At 41.7% G+C, this 18,411-nt stretch overlaps 1 protein-coding gene and 1 long non-coding RNA gene across 3 annotated transcripts; one reads left to right on the plus strand and one right to left on the minus strand.

Annotated features, from left to right (window-relative positions):
• Positions 1–224: 224 nt before the first annotated feature.
• LOC127350349 (uncharacterized) lies at positions 225–5,390 on the plus strand. Its single transcript, XR_007880552.1, has 2 exons — positions 225–260; positions 5,125–5,390. It is a non-coding gene; the product is annotated as an uncharacterized LOC127350349 (long non-coding RNA).
• Positions 1,278–3,400, minus strand: jun (Jun proto-oncogene, AP-1 transcription factor subunit). Of its 2 annotated transcripts, XM_051376865.1 has the most exons (2): positions 3,207–3,400; positions 1,278–2,945 (listed from the first exon to the last, which is right to left on the minus strand). In XM_051376865.1, the coding sequence occupies exon 2, from the start codon at positions 2,892–2,894 to the stop codon at positions 2,019–2,021; it is 876 nt and encodes a 291-aa protein (XP_051232825.1). In that variant the 5' UTR covers positions 2,895–2,945; positions 3,207–3,400; the 3' UTR covers positions 1,278–2,018. The 2 variants fall into 2 exon arrangements, with proteins under 2 accessions (XP_051232825.1, XP_051232824.1); XM_051376864.1 differs by having other exon boundaries at positions 1,278–3,400.
• Positions 5,391–18,411: the final 13,021 nt, after the last annotated feature.

Raw genomic sequence — 18,411 nt, forward strand, 5'->3', positions numbered from 1 at the left:
AAATGAAACAAAGAAAACGAACAAAGAGAAGGGAAAAGAAAGAAAATGTTCTACTTAGAATAGGATTAAAAGGCACGTCTGTTTCACTTTTAGACTTTCTTGTGTATCATAGTCAGACTACAAATATACTTCAAACACTCATAATTAATAACCTGTTCTGTTTCTTTGGCACTACATCAATCGCTAGTGACAGGTCTACAACCGATGAGCCAACCTACAGTGGAGGCATGAAGGCAGCAACGTTTCATTTCATCTTCCAGGTAAATTAGTCTGTGTCGCCCTCTAGTGTTTCCCTGTAGGCAGTACAGGTGGCTGAAGAGTGTTCAATACTATATAACCAGTATTCCATATCTGACCTGTCCCGCCACATTCACTTGCTGTCATTAGTGTCTATGCAGGAATGAAGCTTATCACGTTTGTTGGGTTCACTGGTGATAAGTGCTGTTGTACACAGGTTGTGTTTCATAATTGTATTAATTATTTATGTGACTGAATATATTATATATGTCTGGTGTTGGTGTTTGTTTATTTATTTGTTAATTGTTTGTTCCTATAAGCTACTTTTTTTGGCATACTTATTAAAGGTGGGACAATATGATAAGTAGCCTATATAATAATGTATCCAGAATACTCTCTCACAAACCACAGTGGGCTACTTTTAATGAGTTAACATTCAGTGACGTGTTATGATGTAGCCTACATCTATCCATAATATAGGACTCATGACTTAATTTGAACTTGTTTTGACATTCTGGCATTTTTATTCACAACAGGACAGGAAGTAATGTTGAATAACTGAATGATGAAACAGCATGGAGGATGGCCTGTTATTTTCCTGTTAGCTATTATGTGTCAAATCACCTTTGATTTCTTCAGTTCAGATTGATTGCTTACTTCAACATGTTGTAATTGTAACAGTGCTATAGTTACAGTGACTCACTTGTAGTGTCACATCACCTGAAAACAATGTGAGGTTTTGTATAATATTCATACTCTTCAGGCAGGTCTGTGTGCTGAGACATAAAGTGGAGATCTTAAGCTCTACAAGCCCAATTTGCAGAACTGGCCTACATCAGTAGTAAGTGATCCTGGTCTGTCAGCTGAGACACAATCACTTAGCCTGGATCGATACCAGCACTAATGGAATTTACCTTGAGGTATTGGGATCTAGCAGCTCTTGCAACATGTTGCAACATGTTTTATTGTTTGAGCTCCAGACATGGCACACCCACTTTTCTTTCTGTCACACACTTACAAGAACACAGAGGCAATGTTGCTACATTTTATCTGGTTTATTTTCTTAAATATCGATTAGTTTCTGAAGTGCTCAGAAGACAAAACATAAAAAAATTATACAGTATTCTTATTACAAATGGTAAACATAAGTACTCCAAGTTGATCTTATATACATATAACAATGAGTGAAACCCCATTAAACAACTTTAGAAAAAAACAAGTAAATCTTGAAGCTTTTCTAACTTAATTTCTTACAATTAAGAAAAAAGTACATTGTACTGTAACTCAGAAGTCAGGCAGCTTTAGTTACAACTTTTCAGCCGTTTAGAGTTGGCCAACACAACCAAGTTTGAGGCCATTATGGCTACAGCAAGAAAAGTCTCTATTGCAGGTTCTTAAATCCTCTAATACTGAATTTCCCCTTTGATGGTCATGATAAGGTCCATGCAGAGCTGGGAGTAAATCAAGAAAACTTCAGTCCTGTCCAGTTCTGTAAAAAAAAACAGCACGAAACAGAGACAGAAGGGTATCCTGCTTGTTGCCATATCCCCTTCTGGTTCATGGCTACTGTCACTGTCCCGAGCCCCTCTCTGGGACGCGCCAATGGGGGAGCGCATGGCACTCAGCAACTTTTAGCGCGGTCCCCGGTCCTGGCAGTGTCGCGCCACATCATCCCAAATCCCGTCACGATTTCGGGAGATACAGCCACTCACTATCACAGGATGCGTCCGTTTCGTTCAACTACAGTCTTTTTCTCTCTCTCCGCCGCCGCTGACACCACCTCAGAAGGTCTGGAGCTGCTGCGTTAACATGAGCTGGCACCCGCTGTTGACGTGGTTCATCACCTTCTGCTTCAGCTGGGCCACCTGCTCTCGCAGCATGTTGGCGGTGGACGCGAGCTCCGAGTTCTGGGACTTGAGGTTCTTCACTTTGTCCTCCAGCCTTGAGATGCGCTCCAGCTTCCTCTTCCGGCATTTGGAGGCAGCGATGCGGTTCCTCATCCGCTTTCTCTCAGCCTTGATGCGCTCCTGGCTCTCCATGTCGATTGGGGAGAGAGGAGGGGTCTCCCCCGGCATCTCGGGCACCGTTTGGGGCTCCTCTTTGAGCGCCGCGAGCCGGGGGATCTGAGCGGAGGATGGCTGCCCGTAGATGGGAAGCTGAGGCGGGGCAGCAGGGAAGGACATAGTCGGGGCTGAGGTGGTGTAGTTGGGCGCAGAGACGGTGCTGATGGCCGGGTTGAAAGTGTTCAAGTCCTCATACACCGGCGAGTCGGAGCGCATGGCGGCGTTGTTGTTGTAAACGGTGGCACCGGCAACAGATGAGACCGGAGGCAGGGCAGTGTTGACACTGGTCTGGGCAGCTGAGGTGACACTCACATTGGCTGTGCCCGGCATGTGTTGGTGGTGCAGCTCGGCCAGGGCTCGGACAAACCCCTCTGCGAAGCCCTCCTGCTCGTCGGTGACATTCTTGGGGCACAGGAACTGGGTCGGGGTCGGGGTGGTGGTGATGAGTCCGTTGCTGGACTGGATGATGAGCCGCTCCAGCTCCGGGGAGGCCAGCTTCAGCAAGCCCACATCAGGAGAGGTGAGGATGTCTCCGGCTTTGGGCCGGAGGTGAGGTTTCAGAGTGCCCGTCGGGTCGGAGAGGTTCAGTGTCATGTTGTGTTTCAGCGCTTTGGGGTTGCTGTACCCGTAGCCGGCGTTGTCGTGCTGGGAGAAAGCGTTGAGTGAGTCGTCATAGAAAGTAGTTTCCATCTTGGTATACATAGAAGAGAACCCGAAAACAATGCACTATAAAGTCTTCTAGGCTACAAAACAACTCTTCGTCCCCCCTGTTCGCTTCTTCCTGCTTTATCAGTCGAGAAGAAAAGAAAAGAAAAAAAAACACTGGTTTCCAAACGTCCTCTCTCTGTGCGTAAAAACTTCCAAACTTTGAGTGCGCACTTTGTTGACACAGGAATCAGGACTTACTTCTTTTCAGCCAGCGACGGTCGATTGCTCAGTGCTGAGTTGTAACAGTTCACAAGGCTTTGAGCAAAGTATCCACACTTGTATTGAGCCCGCGAATGAAAGGCGCTCTTAACTTTTCTCGTCAGACAGCAGCAGCGTGTGTCTGCGGTGCTCCCTCTGCCTGGCTGTGTGTATACTCTGAGCGGTACAGCGTGGAGGCAAACCTTATCTGCTGCCGCTGCCTCTCTAAAAATAGCCATGATGTCATGACGGGGCTCTCCCATTGGCTGGAGGGCGTGTCGTGCTGCCGGGCCCAGCCCTCAGATAAGGCGCGTTGCCTTGACGACCACCCAGAAGATTCTTAATCTCGCGGTGGATTGTGGGATGAGGTAATGCTGAGAGGAGAGCGTAAGCGCGGTGCATTGTGGGATGACGTATTGTTTTTGAATATCTGGTTACCCGCTTTACTGTCAGTGGCGGGACAGACAGCGTCCAGGACAGCAGCCCCTGAAACAGCGCTGTAACACCTTCTGTCTAATATAAGAGCTCGTGTCTTCTATTCATTACACCTTATCTGTTTACTTAAAGTGTTTTTGTACACACTGAAGCCTCCAGTTTACCCTCGAAGAAGCCCGTTTAGGTAGCGTACAGCTGAGAATTAGAGTTATAGCCTAAAATAATACTGCATTTACTTCATAAAATTATTTTGAAAAAATCATGAAATCTATAGTATTCATCCTTGTGTTTATATATTAAAATAACTCCTGCCATGCTCTTGTATTATTACTTATGTTTATGAAATTATCTGATTTATATATAACATCCGCAAATTAAAATGATAGGCCTATACTATTCTGTTCTATTCTGCCATTTAAGTTTAATATTGCCTATCTGGATATTTTCTTATATATTAAATGACTTGACAAAATTATATTCTAGTCTTCCATTCAAGTTTATCTGGCTTCAAAATGGCCATTATTATGATATAACCTAATAAATGAAAAACACCCTCACAAATTCTAGTCTGTCATTTAAGAGACTTCTAAACACCACCTTAAAAGTAAATGTCTCATACAAATTCTGTTCTTACTTTATTTTGCAAATCTGGTTTATTTACTTTTAACCAGCTTCAAAATAGCCATATTATATGATATGATATAAAAAAAAAAGCCCCACAAATTTCTATTCCACTGTTTGGCAAATATTTACATTGTCGCTGAAATCAGAGCTCTAATTTCTGCGGGTTACAACTGGAGAAAGCTGTGAGCTCAAAAAACTAGGAAAAAATGAATGAAAACCATTATGTGAAAACAAATTATATATTTTTCCATGCGTGTATGCACTCATGGTGGAAAGTCCTCTTGTCCTGTCATTTTGCTTCTCAGTCTGGGATATCATGGTGGTCTGTGGTTGGTGGTCCCCTATAAATTGTCCTATATAGCACACATACACAAAACATCCCCACATTTAGTTTTGACTACACTGATCATGCTGAGGGAGTTAAAATTTGACACCTGGGCAGGTTAATATAAACACAGACATATTTACATACATAAGAAATGCATTAAAGCTCAGTTAGTTACAGAAGAGAAGAGCCAAGTCCATCTTATTGACTCATGTACTTTCATACCTACCTGTGTTTCCTTCCCTTCAGTCATTAGGAGGCAGCTTTAATAGGACCTTTATGCTGTTAACTGCATAGACCACGCTGCTGAAAAGCTGCATTTAAGACCTTTTATTTCTGCTACATGTACAAATTCTTAAAGATAGATATACAGATGTCTGTTCATGCTCATAAAGAGCAAGTACATTTCCTATTATCCGTGTCATGGTCTGTAATTAGTGTAGTGCAGTCCATTGTCCCCTGGCCCTTGGTCAGAAATCAACGCTGGTTTAATGGCAGGAGGTTAACCGGTGTGTCTTACGTGTTCCCCTCTAGTCCTCCACACTCCCACTGTCTGGGTCATCTTCTGCCCTGCCAGCTTTACTGCCTACTATCTCCAGCGCACCAAGTCTAAATATGTCCCCCTTGTGTGACAAGTAAATCAGTCCCCTGGCGCTGGCTGGCTCAGAGAGGCACCTAAGGAGGATGAACTGGATCATAAAACACCACCACAGTCTGACTTTTTATGGCTGCTAATGCTGTCTTTATGTACTGTTGTATATGTCAAACCGTCGAAATCAATAAAGTCAAATTTAATCTGATCTAGTTGTTTGACTTAACCAATCTTGTGCAGTTTCTTTTTCTTTGGTTTAAATGTGTTAGTGGAGATTGCTTCATGGTCATGCACACACAAAAGGAAAGGGTAAGGTATCTTAAGGTACATATACGTTCTTGGGACTGTAACAAACCTCTTTACTATCATTCATTTTCCTTTGTTTTTTTTAGATGAAGGTTTACACATTGCTGTAACTCAAAATGTTGTAGACAAACTCATACTCTCTTATTCTCTCATTTTCTGTTAGTTTTGTCATACTTTTGTAAGTATCACTCTGGGGATGTAAGAATAAGCGGAAGCAGAATAAGGATAAATTGTTTACTCGCCACGTTCTGAAATATTTATCCACTTTGGCTTATTCATCTATTCATGACTGCTTTTCTTCTGAATTAAAGCACATGAAAAAATCATAAGTAGGTGGTCTCATGCCCACCACCTGACAGCAGGGATCCTCATGTATGACTTCACCCATTGTCCCAAATAGATTAATTAGGTTAGGGTAAAACATATGATGTCATTTAAAGTTATTATCTTATTTAAATTAGAGCTTGTTTCAGAGTCAAATCCCATGGCAAAAAGTCAGACCTTGGTACATTCTTTTATATACTTTCAAATACTGTTTAATACTGAACCCTTAAATGTTTCAATATGGTCAGAGCACTGGATGAATTGAGTCTGCTTTTCTTCCCTGGTCGCCATGCGTAAAGTTATAAAGGGGTAACCACAGCATGGTAGTTTGCCAAAGTAATTTTCTGTGTAGGAATGTATGGGAAAATTAGCATGGAGAAACCCTACTGCTTAAGTGACTATTCAACATGAGGCTGGGATATCCTGCTGCTGCCTTGGTTCAGAGCCTGGACATTTGGTCACTTGTGGTCACATTCAGTGCTTCTTCAGTATTGTCCTCGCATGTAGCAGGATAGAGGCCTACGAGGGGAGAAGCCAACTGTCAACAGTATGTTGCCAAAAAGTAGCCACATCCAACTTATATTAGTTATAAGTATTAAAATACAATTATTTAATTGTAATGTGTATTTTTGTAATAAATTTGTCTCATATAAACGATTTACAGACAGCAGACCATATTTTACTGGTTTTAGCTGATTCACAGTGAAACAGGGACTCCCTTATGAAAACATCTTATTTGTCGGACTAACTAGAGAATTGGTGTTATTAAATTATTTCTGTTTGTCAGAGCTAACTACTGGCTCTCAGGACATTGGGAAGTGAGCTTTCAGTATTGTGGAAAGAACAGACTACCGCAAGATAGATGAATAGGTAGCAGGATAACTTTAAAAATTGTGCTGCTTTCCATCTGTGGAAAATCCAGAATCAACAATAATAATACGGCCTAAATGCTGCACTTCTGAAATGAATGAACAGAAGCTGCGTCTGTACCACTGTGTGTGAATGTGTGTACCAAATTTCAGAGCAATCCATCCAATAGTTATTGAGACTTTTCACTTAAAACCACAGAGGAAAACCTCAGAGGAAAATCTGGGAACCAGCCACCCAGTAGCTGCTAAGATATCTTACTCTGGACCAGTGGTGGGACAAACTACTAGCATCTCCAGAAATATGAGAAAATGTTTCCAGTCAATATATTTAAGTTAACAGACAGCAAAAAGTGAGATTGTCATAGGAACAATTAATCCAGCGACAACAATATCTACCAACTACTATCTATCTATCTATCTACCTATCTATCTATCTATCTATCTATCTATCTATCTATCTATCTATCTATCTATCTATCTATCTATCTATCTATCTATCTATCTATCTATCTATCTATCTATCTATCTATCTATCTAACTAAAGCTGCCGCATGTGTAAATGTACTCCACATTGGTCTTGCTAACTGGCTTTATATATATACATATTTTCTTTTTTTTGTATTTTACACTTTCCAATCAGTGGTGATTAATCTCTTTTTCACTTTCCTTTCTCTGCATCCGTTTCATTTTCATTTTATCTTACTGTGATAATGAATTGACTCTCACAGTACTCTTTCAAGTGCTGTGTTCCTGCTCATCTGCATCCTGACATCCTGACCTAGGGTGGTACAACTGGGCACTCTGAGTTGTCTAGTCTTCAGCCTTTTCTCCCATTATTCCCTGCTTCTTGTGGAACTTTCCTCCCCCTCTCTCCTAACTCACCTCTTTCACTCCCTCCATCCTGACCGTACCCCTGCAGTGTTTTACCCTCTGAAATGTCTTCCACTTATACACACACACACACACACACACACACACACACACACACACACACACACACACACACACACACTTTTTCTTATCTTCTCCCCCTCCTCCTCTCTCTGTCTAGTCCCTCTCATCTTACTCCTATCAGTGGCCGTCCAGGCAGCAGGATTTCCCCTGTGATGGAAACAGGCTGTGGCCCAGTTGTATTGTTTCAGTGGTTGGTTTCAGTAAAATCTCTGAGTGTGCTCTGTGTTTGTGTTGGTATCATTTAAAGTTAAACCAGTGCACTGGCCAAAGCATTACACAGAACGAGGCACAAGCACAAGAGAAAAGACACTGCAACCTTTGGTCTTTACGTCAAACTGAACATCCCCTGAGGTTTGCAGATGAGTGAGAGACAGGGAGACAGACTGTTGAAGCTATTGAGACAGTGCACTCACAGTGGTCTTACCCTGTGAGAACAATTGTTGTTTCAGCTGTTATGTGAAGGGAAAAAAGCACCCAACTGTGTAACTTCTGTGTCGGACTGGCCTGTAAGCAAGTTAGCAGGCTCGGATGTGTATGTGTGTACACGTCTGGGTCTGCCTTTAATGTCACTGCATTTAGAAAGCGTGAATTGTCTACATCAGTGTTTCCCAACCAGGGGTATTTGTATCCCAGGACATATGTGGAAAGACTATGGAGTAGCTCAACTAATCTGATCAAATACTATTAATGATTTGATTAAAAATGCATATATATTCACATACTGAGTCAATTATAACACCTGAATACCACTTAAAAAAAAAAAAAGGCTGTAAAACCTAGTAGTGAGCATGTGAGCATTTAATGAATTGAACTGACTTGAATTGAATAAATAAGTTGTAGTAGTTAATGCAAACATAACCAAAACAATCTAAGCAGTTCATTTGCATGAAAAATACTTTATATCCTAAATCTACTTTCATATAATCAAGAGTTAAATGATATCCACTTTAAAATTGGAACATTCGAAACATGATGGGTGGTGTGGATGAAGAGGCCAGTATGAGTTCATCTGACATAACTGTGGGAGTAAATCTGACAAAAAAGGTTTAGAAACACTGGTCAACATGATGAAGAAAGAATGGGAATGTGGACTGAATTATCTTCCTCCACAGTGAGCTGTAAGAAGAGAATAAGTAGCCTGTGGTTGGATTCAGTCTCCTGGACAAAAACAATGATATCGATGCACCGTTCAATAGCAATTTCTGGTTTTTGTCAGTCAAAACTGCATGTTACTCCACTCCCCGTCCTCCTTTTCTTTTGTTCTTTTCTTCTTCCTTATGCTGCAACACATCTTTCATTCTCCCTGATTGATCTTCACCTAAATTACAGTACACACACACACACACACACGCCCATCCTCACACAGTAATAAGACACAGTGGCAGCCATTTTTTAATGAAAAAGGAAAGACGCAGCTAAATGACAAATGTCCCTCTTCTCTTCTGGATTTACAACTTGGTGTAAAGGAGGAATCATTGCGTTTACTACACACACACAAACACACACACACACACACACATACACACACACACACACACACACACACACACACACACACACACACACACACACACACACTGAATCTCCTTGAGTGATGTCTCATTGTTCCGTCCTTTACCAAGTGTAGAATGAGTGTTTGATGTCCGTCTTAATTAATTTGCTCATAAAATGAACCATGATTTCCAGCAGCCTCTCTGGCACCCTCAACCACAGGAGACTTTATTAGCTTTGACAATTAATCGTCGCTAACTACCTAGACTAATCACATCTTAGATTTATTGGTCAGAATCATATGGAATATCGATCGGCTCTCCCTCATTTTGACCCTTTCAGTGCACCGTAACTCACTCGGGCAAGTGTACAATGACATCATTGGGTAAGGGTGGGCACACTGCAGGTTCTTTGACTTGACTTTTCCTTTTTAGGCTACAGATGTTTTTTTTCATCGTTGCTAAGAAAAGAGAACAACTTTACTTAAAGGGTTACATAGACTGGGATTTGTATGTTTGTGAGGCTTGTCGGCATGCGTTTTTATTTGTTGTCTCAGCGTAATTTAATCTATGAGAGTGGGTCTGGGCCTCATTATGTAAATTAAATAACCTCATCTAAAAAGACAGGCAGAGTGAGCCACAGCAGGACTCTCTCACACACACACAGAGGCACACAGAAGCACTAACACACACATACAGGCTGGCATAGTAAATGGCCTTTTTGACACTGTAGGTTGTGTGTGTGTGTGTATACACACTCAAAGACCTATATGAGTCCTCAGCTGGCTCTGTTCAGCCTGTAACAGGGAGGCGAGTGTGTGAGTGTGTCACAAGGGAGAATGATCGATAGCTATTAAAACCCACCAGTGCCTCAGTCCAGATGGAGGACTATTTTTGTGTGTCTGTGTGTGTGTGTTTAGCAATGATCAAGCACTCTGTTTGTACAGGTGGGACACTATATGGCAGCAATGCTAACCTGTTCCACTCCATTTACCTCTGCAAGCCGGGGGGACTGTGCCAACCGCACAAGGTGTGTGTGTATGTATAAGTGTGTTTTCGTTCTAGTATGTCTCAGGCTGCATCTGTGTGTTTGTGTTGTTTGTGTGTGTGCTAGGAGGTTGTCAATGTGTGTTTGGACTTGCTGGTTATTCTAGCCTGGCTTTTCAGAGGCAATAAAAAAGGAAAGGGTGAAGAAGAAGGTAGGGAGAGAGGGGAGGGAGAGAGAGAAGGAAGTGAGGGGAAAGAGGGGAGCAGGGGTGACAGGACTGAGCGATTGTTTTAAGTCGAGCAGAAGTTTCAGTCTGTGGTTAAGAGAGACCGAAAGCAGGAAGAATGGAAGATGGTTCTTTTTCATTTACTGACAGAATTTACTGCCAGAGAGAGTGAGAGAAAGAAAGAGGGAGAGAGAGAGAGAGAGAGAGAGAGAGAGAGAAAGAGAGAAAGAGGGAGAGAGAGAGAGAGAGAAAGAGAGAAAGAGGGAGAGAGAGAGAGAGAGAGAGAAAGAAAGAGGCAGAGAGAGAGGGAGAGAGAGAGAGAGAGAAAGAAAGAGGGAGAGAGAGAGAGAGAGAGAGAGAGAGAGGGAGAGGGAGAGAGAGAAAGAGGGAGAGAGAGAGAGAGAGAGAGAGAGAGAGAGAGAGAGAGAGAGAGAGGGAGGGAGAGAAAGAAAGAGGGAGAGAGAGAGAGAGAGAGAGAGAGAGAGAGAGAGGCTTTTACAAATAATACATGACTCAGGGCTTTGTGAATATTTATTAAATTATACTCAGGCTTTATAGGATATATGATAAGTATAAGTGAACTTGATCTTGCAGAATGCAGTCCTATGAAACAAGAGACATACAACTGTAAAAAAAAAAAAAAAAAAAACAGACTCTTGTCTCTCTGCTCTTTTCTTTCTGGCCCTCTCTATCTCTGTCTCTTTCTCATGCACACATGTATGCGCACTGTACACCCTCACAAACACAGATCATCCTCACCACCCTCCTCTGAGACAGCTATGAAACCTGATCATGGATCAATATTGAGTGGTGTTATGGTTGTAGGGGAGGGGGCTCAGACTTTGGTGATTGCCCGGCTGTGTGGGGGAGGGATATCATGCCACTTTATACTGTATTAAGACCATGGAAAATAGTTATTTCTGATTGGGTGGCAGGTGTTAATTAAAATGACATACCAGGAGGACTCAGACATTGTTCATATAAGAGTTTAATTGCTTGTTTAAGTTTCAAGTTTTTTTTAAATCAACCTTTTGAAACTTTTGCTGAACAGCCGCCAATGTGGCCACAAGTGACAATTACAGAATAATGTCTTAGTAATGTCAGTTTCACAGCTGTACCTACCTAAAGTTTGCTTACATTAATCACCATAAGCTACCAGTCATACCAGACCAAGTAAGGCTGTAGCTGCAAAACCCCTGAGTCCATTATGGTGTGTTTCATTACTTATGAATTCAATGTTTTATTTGTAAGAGGAAAAGTGTGATATTTCTTCTTACAAAAGTTACAGACTCACTTCAAGTGTAAATAGGAGCCAGTGTATAAGAACACCAGTAACCATAGCAACACAACTGAATGAACAGTAAAGGTTAAACTAATTTGTGGTTAAATCAAAGGTACACACTTTGTCTGAAGAACCTGAAAATGATTTCTTTGTTTCTTTTTTTGCTTTGGTAAGTTGCCATGGTGTGTCCCAATCCTGGAAAATACTGGACTCATGTCAGAGAGCATGGACATGTTGTTGTGCATATTATCATATGCTGTATATTAACGCCAGAGACCCATGAGACCTTCTGTGGGTGTGTGTGTGTGTGTGTGTGTGTGTGTGTGTGTGTGTTTGTTGTTTACCCCCGTCAACAATGAACCTCACAGTTACTCTCATTACTCTTATTGTTCAACCCATTTCTTTGTTTAAATGATATATTTTTGTCCCATATCACAATCCTCATTCTTTCACTGTGGGTGTTTCCTCTTTCAGACTCTCTGGTATCATTGTAAGGATTTGCTAATAAACATGTTGGTTGTCCTGTTGCCGTGTCAACCAAGCAACAAATATTTGGAGCTATGTGGCACCTTCCACCAACATTCCAGGGTCTGCTGTTTTGGAAAGTCGTCTTTCTCTCCTCCTTCCTTCAATCTCCATCCAACTTTCAGCCCTCCCTCCCTCCCTCCTCTCTCTCTCTCTCTCTCTCTCTCTGTGTCTCTCCGTCACCCTTCACTGTCTCTCCCCTCCTCTTCTCTGCCTCCCTCTAGATAAATGGACTCTTTGTCTCTGAGTAAAATGAACTTGAAAACAGTAGTTGGGACAAGTGGTTCTGTCTAACAGCAGGAACACACACAATAACTGTGCACTAATGCAGATCAGCAATAGTAACTGCTTTGTCATTAGAACTGGTAAAATTGAGTTTTGGCATGCCCAGAGCTTTACTACTCATAGTATATATACGGTTAAGCTGTACACTTAGTATAGCTTGAGAATGATAAAGATACTGCATTCAACCATGACTGGATAGCTCTTAATTTAATCCGGTTGAGGTCATGCAAACAATCATTTATAACATGGTGTCAGTGTATTGTGCAGTATATACAGTATGAACACGCAATGAATGCAATAACAGTAGAAGTCTCTGACCCGTGGAAAGTCACTGCATATAACCAATTTATTTATGAAGTATTTGCATTGTTGGCTACTTTAATATACAAACAACAGGTCCTCCAACTTAAATGAAAAACACAGCGTTCGTCCATGCCCTCTACGACACATAGTGTTCTATGTGTTTTCTCAGATTAGTTATGAATCACTGTGAGAAAAATGTGTTTTATGGTGCAACAACACAAGGGTTAGGTTTACGGAAAGATTGTGGTTTGGTTCAGATAACTAGTACCTAGTTATGGTTAGGAGGACATTGTTGTCTGGGTTAAATGTTCGGGGACCTTTTTCATCATGGTTACTGTTGACTAAAATCTTGATTGCAAGACTTTTTCTATACTAGAGTATTTTTACATTGTGATATTGCTAATTTTACTTGAGTAAATGATGTGACTACTTCTCCTTCCTCTGTCTCTGACACAGACTTAAAAACTGTGCCTGAGCCATAAGAATGAGGTGACAGATAAGAACTTCCCCTAATTGATGTGCTGCTTCGATTTCATTTCAAGTTTTCCTTCCTGTTCGTGCTTTGTGAGTCTAAAACAGTAATCGGTGAATCCTCAGTTAATCATCAGATTAAGTTATGACTTTGCTGAGTTATTGCTGGGCTGTTGAAAGGCGATCAATTCTTTTTAGCGTGAAATGCGAAACGTCTGACAAATGATATACAAGTGGTGCCTGGGAATGTGCCTGCCTAAGAATTTACGTGCAGGCTTGCACAGACATACTGTGCACACACACAAAGTCAGATTCAGTTTGAGTGCTACAGTAGGGGCAGCAGCAGTGAAACTGATGTAACGTGCAGTCCTGCAGCACGTCTGCATGCTGCTGGAAACCAGGAGCTCTGTGAGGCATCCAGCTCATCTGGTCCATCTTGTACAATTTATCTTCAGGGTTTACAACATGATGTGACAAATATGTAGGTAGATATATCTCCACAGTATAAAGCACAATTCATTATCTGTTTAGTTTACTTTGGTTTCTGCTTCATTGATTACTGTGCAAACAAAAAGTGTAGCCTGAACTTGCCAAGAGAGACGGACTGGACTATTGTTGTAAACTGAGCTTTATGAGATCAATGCTGGTATACAGAGTCTGATTTACTATCATTGCCCTTATCTGATGTACAATTCCTTGTAATCTAATGTGTCCTTTGTGTTTTGCTATGTGCAGGTTTAGGTGACCTTTATATAGACTTAAATCAGTAGGAGTGTGTCGTTGAGTAAACCATGTGTACAAACTACACCAGTAAGTGTGCTAAATTTCTGCTTAATTTCTTACTCAGAAAAGATAGTGATCTTTCAATCTTTCAGCATGTGTGTGTGTGTGTGTGTGTGTGTGTGTGTGTGTGTGTGTGTGTGTGTGTGTGTGTGTGTGTGTGTGTGTGTACATCATTTGAGTTTGAAGTGGTTGCAATCAGTGGCTAACTCTGTGGAATGCACTTCCGCCCTCTCAACCAATCATTAATCTGTATTTACTCAGTGTAGCTTGGGGCACACTGGCCGTGAGAAATCTTTCCCAAATCACCTCTCTCCTGTAGCACACTTGCATATGTGTGTGTCTTTGTGTGCAGTCAGACTGGTTTGTCAGAGAGGAATAGAAAAAAGTCTCAGCCGAAACTGACTCCGGTACATGCACACATAGGCACATGCTGTCCGTGTTTCACATGCAAACACACACCAGTGATTGAAAGAGCAGTTGGAATTCTGTCTGCACTTAAAGCCTCTATCTGAGAAGGTTAAGGGCTACAGCTCTTATCACACACTGAGACTATGTGTGCACATACATTAGCATGCTTGTATGAGTGTGTTTGTGTAACCCTGTACACCTTGTGTGTGTGTGTGTGTGTGTGTGTGTGTGTGTGTGTGTGTGTGTGTGTGTGTGTGTGTGTGTGTGTGTGTGTGTGTGTGTGTGTGTGTTTGCATGTGTGTGCACATTTGAGAAAACACAGACTGGCTCATGGGACTGCTCAGGCTGTGTGTTTTGGCTCTGTCAGGCAGACCATTACTATGGCGTCGAAGGTCAGGTGGTCCGACCAGAAGGCCCAGATATATTTGTATGTTTGAACTGGGTATGCAGTCCTGATGAATAACCTGTCTGGGAAGTTGATAGTTGATGTGCAGTTCCCAGTGGGTTTTGTGGCATTCTCAAGACACTTCAGAAGATTGTTCTGTATGTCTTTGTGCGACTGAAATAAAGTATCCTTGAGCAACACTTTGATCACTTACCTGTGTCAAAAAGATTACAAGCAGCTGTAGAAATGCATTAAAATATGAACACATCCCATATGTTCTCAAGCCAGGACCTGGTAGCTATTATTGACTATAGAAACATGTTCAAGCAGTGTAGGGTCGCATGATGATTGGGCAAATGTTATATATAAAATAACAATATTAAAGTACAAACATTCATGATTGAATGAGAAGAGATTCAGTGACTCATGCCAAACTTTAGTCATACTAATGGAAACACACAACAGTCCTACCACCACAATCAAAACCAAAACTAATACTAAAAGTCATACCAACACTAATACTAATAATAATACTATTACTATTAATAGAAACTCTTCACTCATATTGAGATAGAAGATAATGAAAGCTCTATTTTCACTCAAGACCAACAGATATCTGTGATTGGCAGACAGTAGAAAGTTGTCCAGGGAACCATTTTGCAGACCCCACATATCCAGGTAACCTAAGGTCAACATGCGGCCAGGCTGACCCTCTATCTCGCCTCTTCTCCTGTCACTGTCTCATCCTGCTCCTCAGTGCCACTTCCTCTGTCTTTCTGTCAGGTGCCGTCATGCATTTTAGCTGGCTGTTTTAATAATGAATGTCCAGAGGACTGTGTTTCTTTCTTTTTGTTTCTCTTTCTTTGAATCCAGGTCAACAATCATGTAAATCTAACAAATTCCTCAGTGGTTCTCCACAACCCTGGTCGTCTGCCTGGCTTCTGCACGCAAAGGTAATTTGTAAAGAAATTTCTCATGTCTTCAACTTTACTGGGCCATTTGGATCTGTTTGGTCTGAAAAATTGTCCCTTTTTTGTGTCCTAATGGTCACGTTTCCATTTGCCACTGTAAACTATTAAAGCAATAGTTCAACATGTGGGAAATACCCTTATTAGCTTTCTTGCTGAGAGTTAGATGAGCACATTGATATCATGGTCACATCTGTACAGTAATTACGAAACTACAAAGAGCAGATGTTATCTCATCTTAACGCAAGCACTGGGAACAATGAGCTTTAGAGGTAATGGCAGGTAGTATTTGGCTACTTTATAGCCAACTGTTTCCCACTGTTTCCAGTCATTATGCTAAGCTACAGCTGCTGGCTCTATCTATATATATATTTACTGATGCATAAATGCAGATTTTACTTTATAAAACTATTCATTCATTCACTCATTCCGTACATAAATAAGAGTGGCATTTATCTAACTTCCCTCCAGAATATTTCTCAAAATATTGAACAATTTCTTTAAATGGAGGTTAAATCACAAAATAATCAAAGAAAACACAAACTGAAATGCTGGAACCCCTCACAGAACAGCTGTCATTAATACGGTTGTATTTAACCATGTGTGCAGATTTAAATGAGTTGCTGAGGTTGCAGGTGTATGAAATAAATGATGTGTCTGTCAGGACTTCTCAGCTCTTATTTGTGGATAAATTAAAGCCAGTAGCGGTAAGTGAAATGCACCTGATTGATAAATGTACTTTAATTGCTTAATTGTGTCTGTCAAGCCCACATATCTAAATGACATTTCCAGACTGACGTGCATTCAAACGGGCAGTGGAGGAAGTCGTTTTGGCTTAATAGCGATAAATGAGTGGGATAACTGGCGCTAATTACCCATTGTGCATATGTGTGTGTCAGAGTGTGTGAGTCTTTGACAGGCCGGGTAGAGACACCTACGATAACACAGCTGTGTCTTATCCCCCTGGGTCTGGGAGTGATTATATTGGAACTGAATGACTCCCTTTTTATTATTGTTTTTCCCCATTTCTTTATATATTTGTCTTAGATTTCAGCTTTGCGTCTGCTCATTTTCTGCCCATTGTGTTCCTTCTCTCTAGTGTGTGGGAAGAAGAAATGGAGAGACAGACGGAGAGAATGGACAGACGTCACTGTCAGTCGATGTAGGAGCTCTCAGACACTCACACACTTTCATTCAGCTCATCACAAACACCCCGCTGTCTTTATCTGTCTGGTTGCCATGCCGGTTAGCAGTGGGCGCGTGACGTTATAGGGGAGTAGGATTCCATTGTTTGCTTTTGACGTACGTCCGCCCTCAGCCGTGTGTGTGTGCATTTGTGTGTCGACTTGGTTTTGTGAGGGGATGTATTTGTAAGTGTGGTTTTGCACAGCAGAGAAGTGAAACTAGTGTAGCCTCAGAGGCAGCCATTCTCTCTCTTTCAACCATAATGTGAAATTCAGAGATCGAAACGGTCCCGTCTCACGTACAGCTGCCTCACAGGCACCAGTGTCTGTGTGATGAGTGTGTTTTATTTTGTGGCAACAGTTACACTCTTGCACTAGTAGCAGATATTACAATCATCTTTATGGATTGAATGCTGACAGTGACATTTAGTTATTGCACATGAAGAACATAAAACATGTAAGGAATTCACTGCTACCCAGGAGGCTAACCTGTTTGGGCAACAGACCATCACAGTGGCATTTCACAGTCATATGCCAGTTTTGAGTGCCATTTTGCCAATATACTCCTACAGTACATTCAAGCTGTGACTGTGCCCAGTTAGATATATATTGTAGGTGACTGATGTAAACAAAGCCCTGACACAAGGTCAGGCCTCAGTGGAGCATGGGTTGTACCTTTCAAGAGCGACAGGAAGGTCTTACAATAAAACTACTCAGGCTGTTTCCTTTCTGTGCAGACGCACTGAAAAGGAGGCACAGTGCCAGTTTCTCCTCCTCTAGCCTGAGGTGGGGTTTTTATAGAGAACTGCTCAAGAGTTTGGGAACATGCAGAGCAAATAGTTTGATGGGCTGCTGACGGATTGATTGATGACTTTGTTTGTCAAGGTGTTGCAAAAGCTGTTCAGGTGTTACATTAACACATATTAAAAACACACCACGTTATTTTGCGGCTGTTTTGTCATATACCCAGTGCACAACCTTGTTGAACGCACGTTTTTTTTCTTTGCATGCACCATGCCATCTTGTAAGAAATAGGGAAAGGCGCTGATGCATACACTCGGGTCATTGTGCTTGTGCACCTGAAAGCTGTGTTTATTTTCCCCGCTTCTGCACATGCAAGCTCTGTTTTGTACATTGGTCCTGAGAGCTACTTCCTGAGGTTCTCTCCAAGCTTCCTGTCTGAGAAGTCAGAGGTTATCTGAAAACCCGGCCCCTTTCAACCCACACAGGTCCATGCAGCTGTTTCCTCCAATGATAATGTATGACATTGAAACACACAGACACATATACACATGTGCTGGGATTTCAGGATGCCACAAAAAATGGAAAAAGCTACTGGAAGAATAGTTAAGTTTCTGCGAAGTTTCCTTTCTTGCTCGGGGGATGCTTGTCTGATGTGTTCCCTAACTTCTCTTTTTTTTACACCAGAGTGACTTTGTTTGTGTGTGTAAAAGGGGTGTGGTCTCAGTTCTAGGACA

Source organism: Dicentrarchus labrax, unplaced genomic scaffold (genome assembly GCF_905237075.1).
Source record: "Dicentrarchus labrax unplaced genomic scaffold, dlabrax2021, whole genome shotgun sequence".
In the NCBI taxonomy this organism is placed as follows: Eukaryota; Metazoa; Chordata; class Actinopteri; family Moronidae; genus Dicentrarchus; species Dicentrarchus labrax.

Excerpts from the sequence above, each read along its gene's own strand:
- jun (XM_051376864.1), bottom strand. The coding sequence starts at position 3,002 with ATGTATACCAAGATGGAAACTACTTTCTATGACGACTCACTCAACGCT.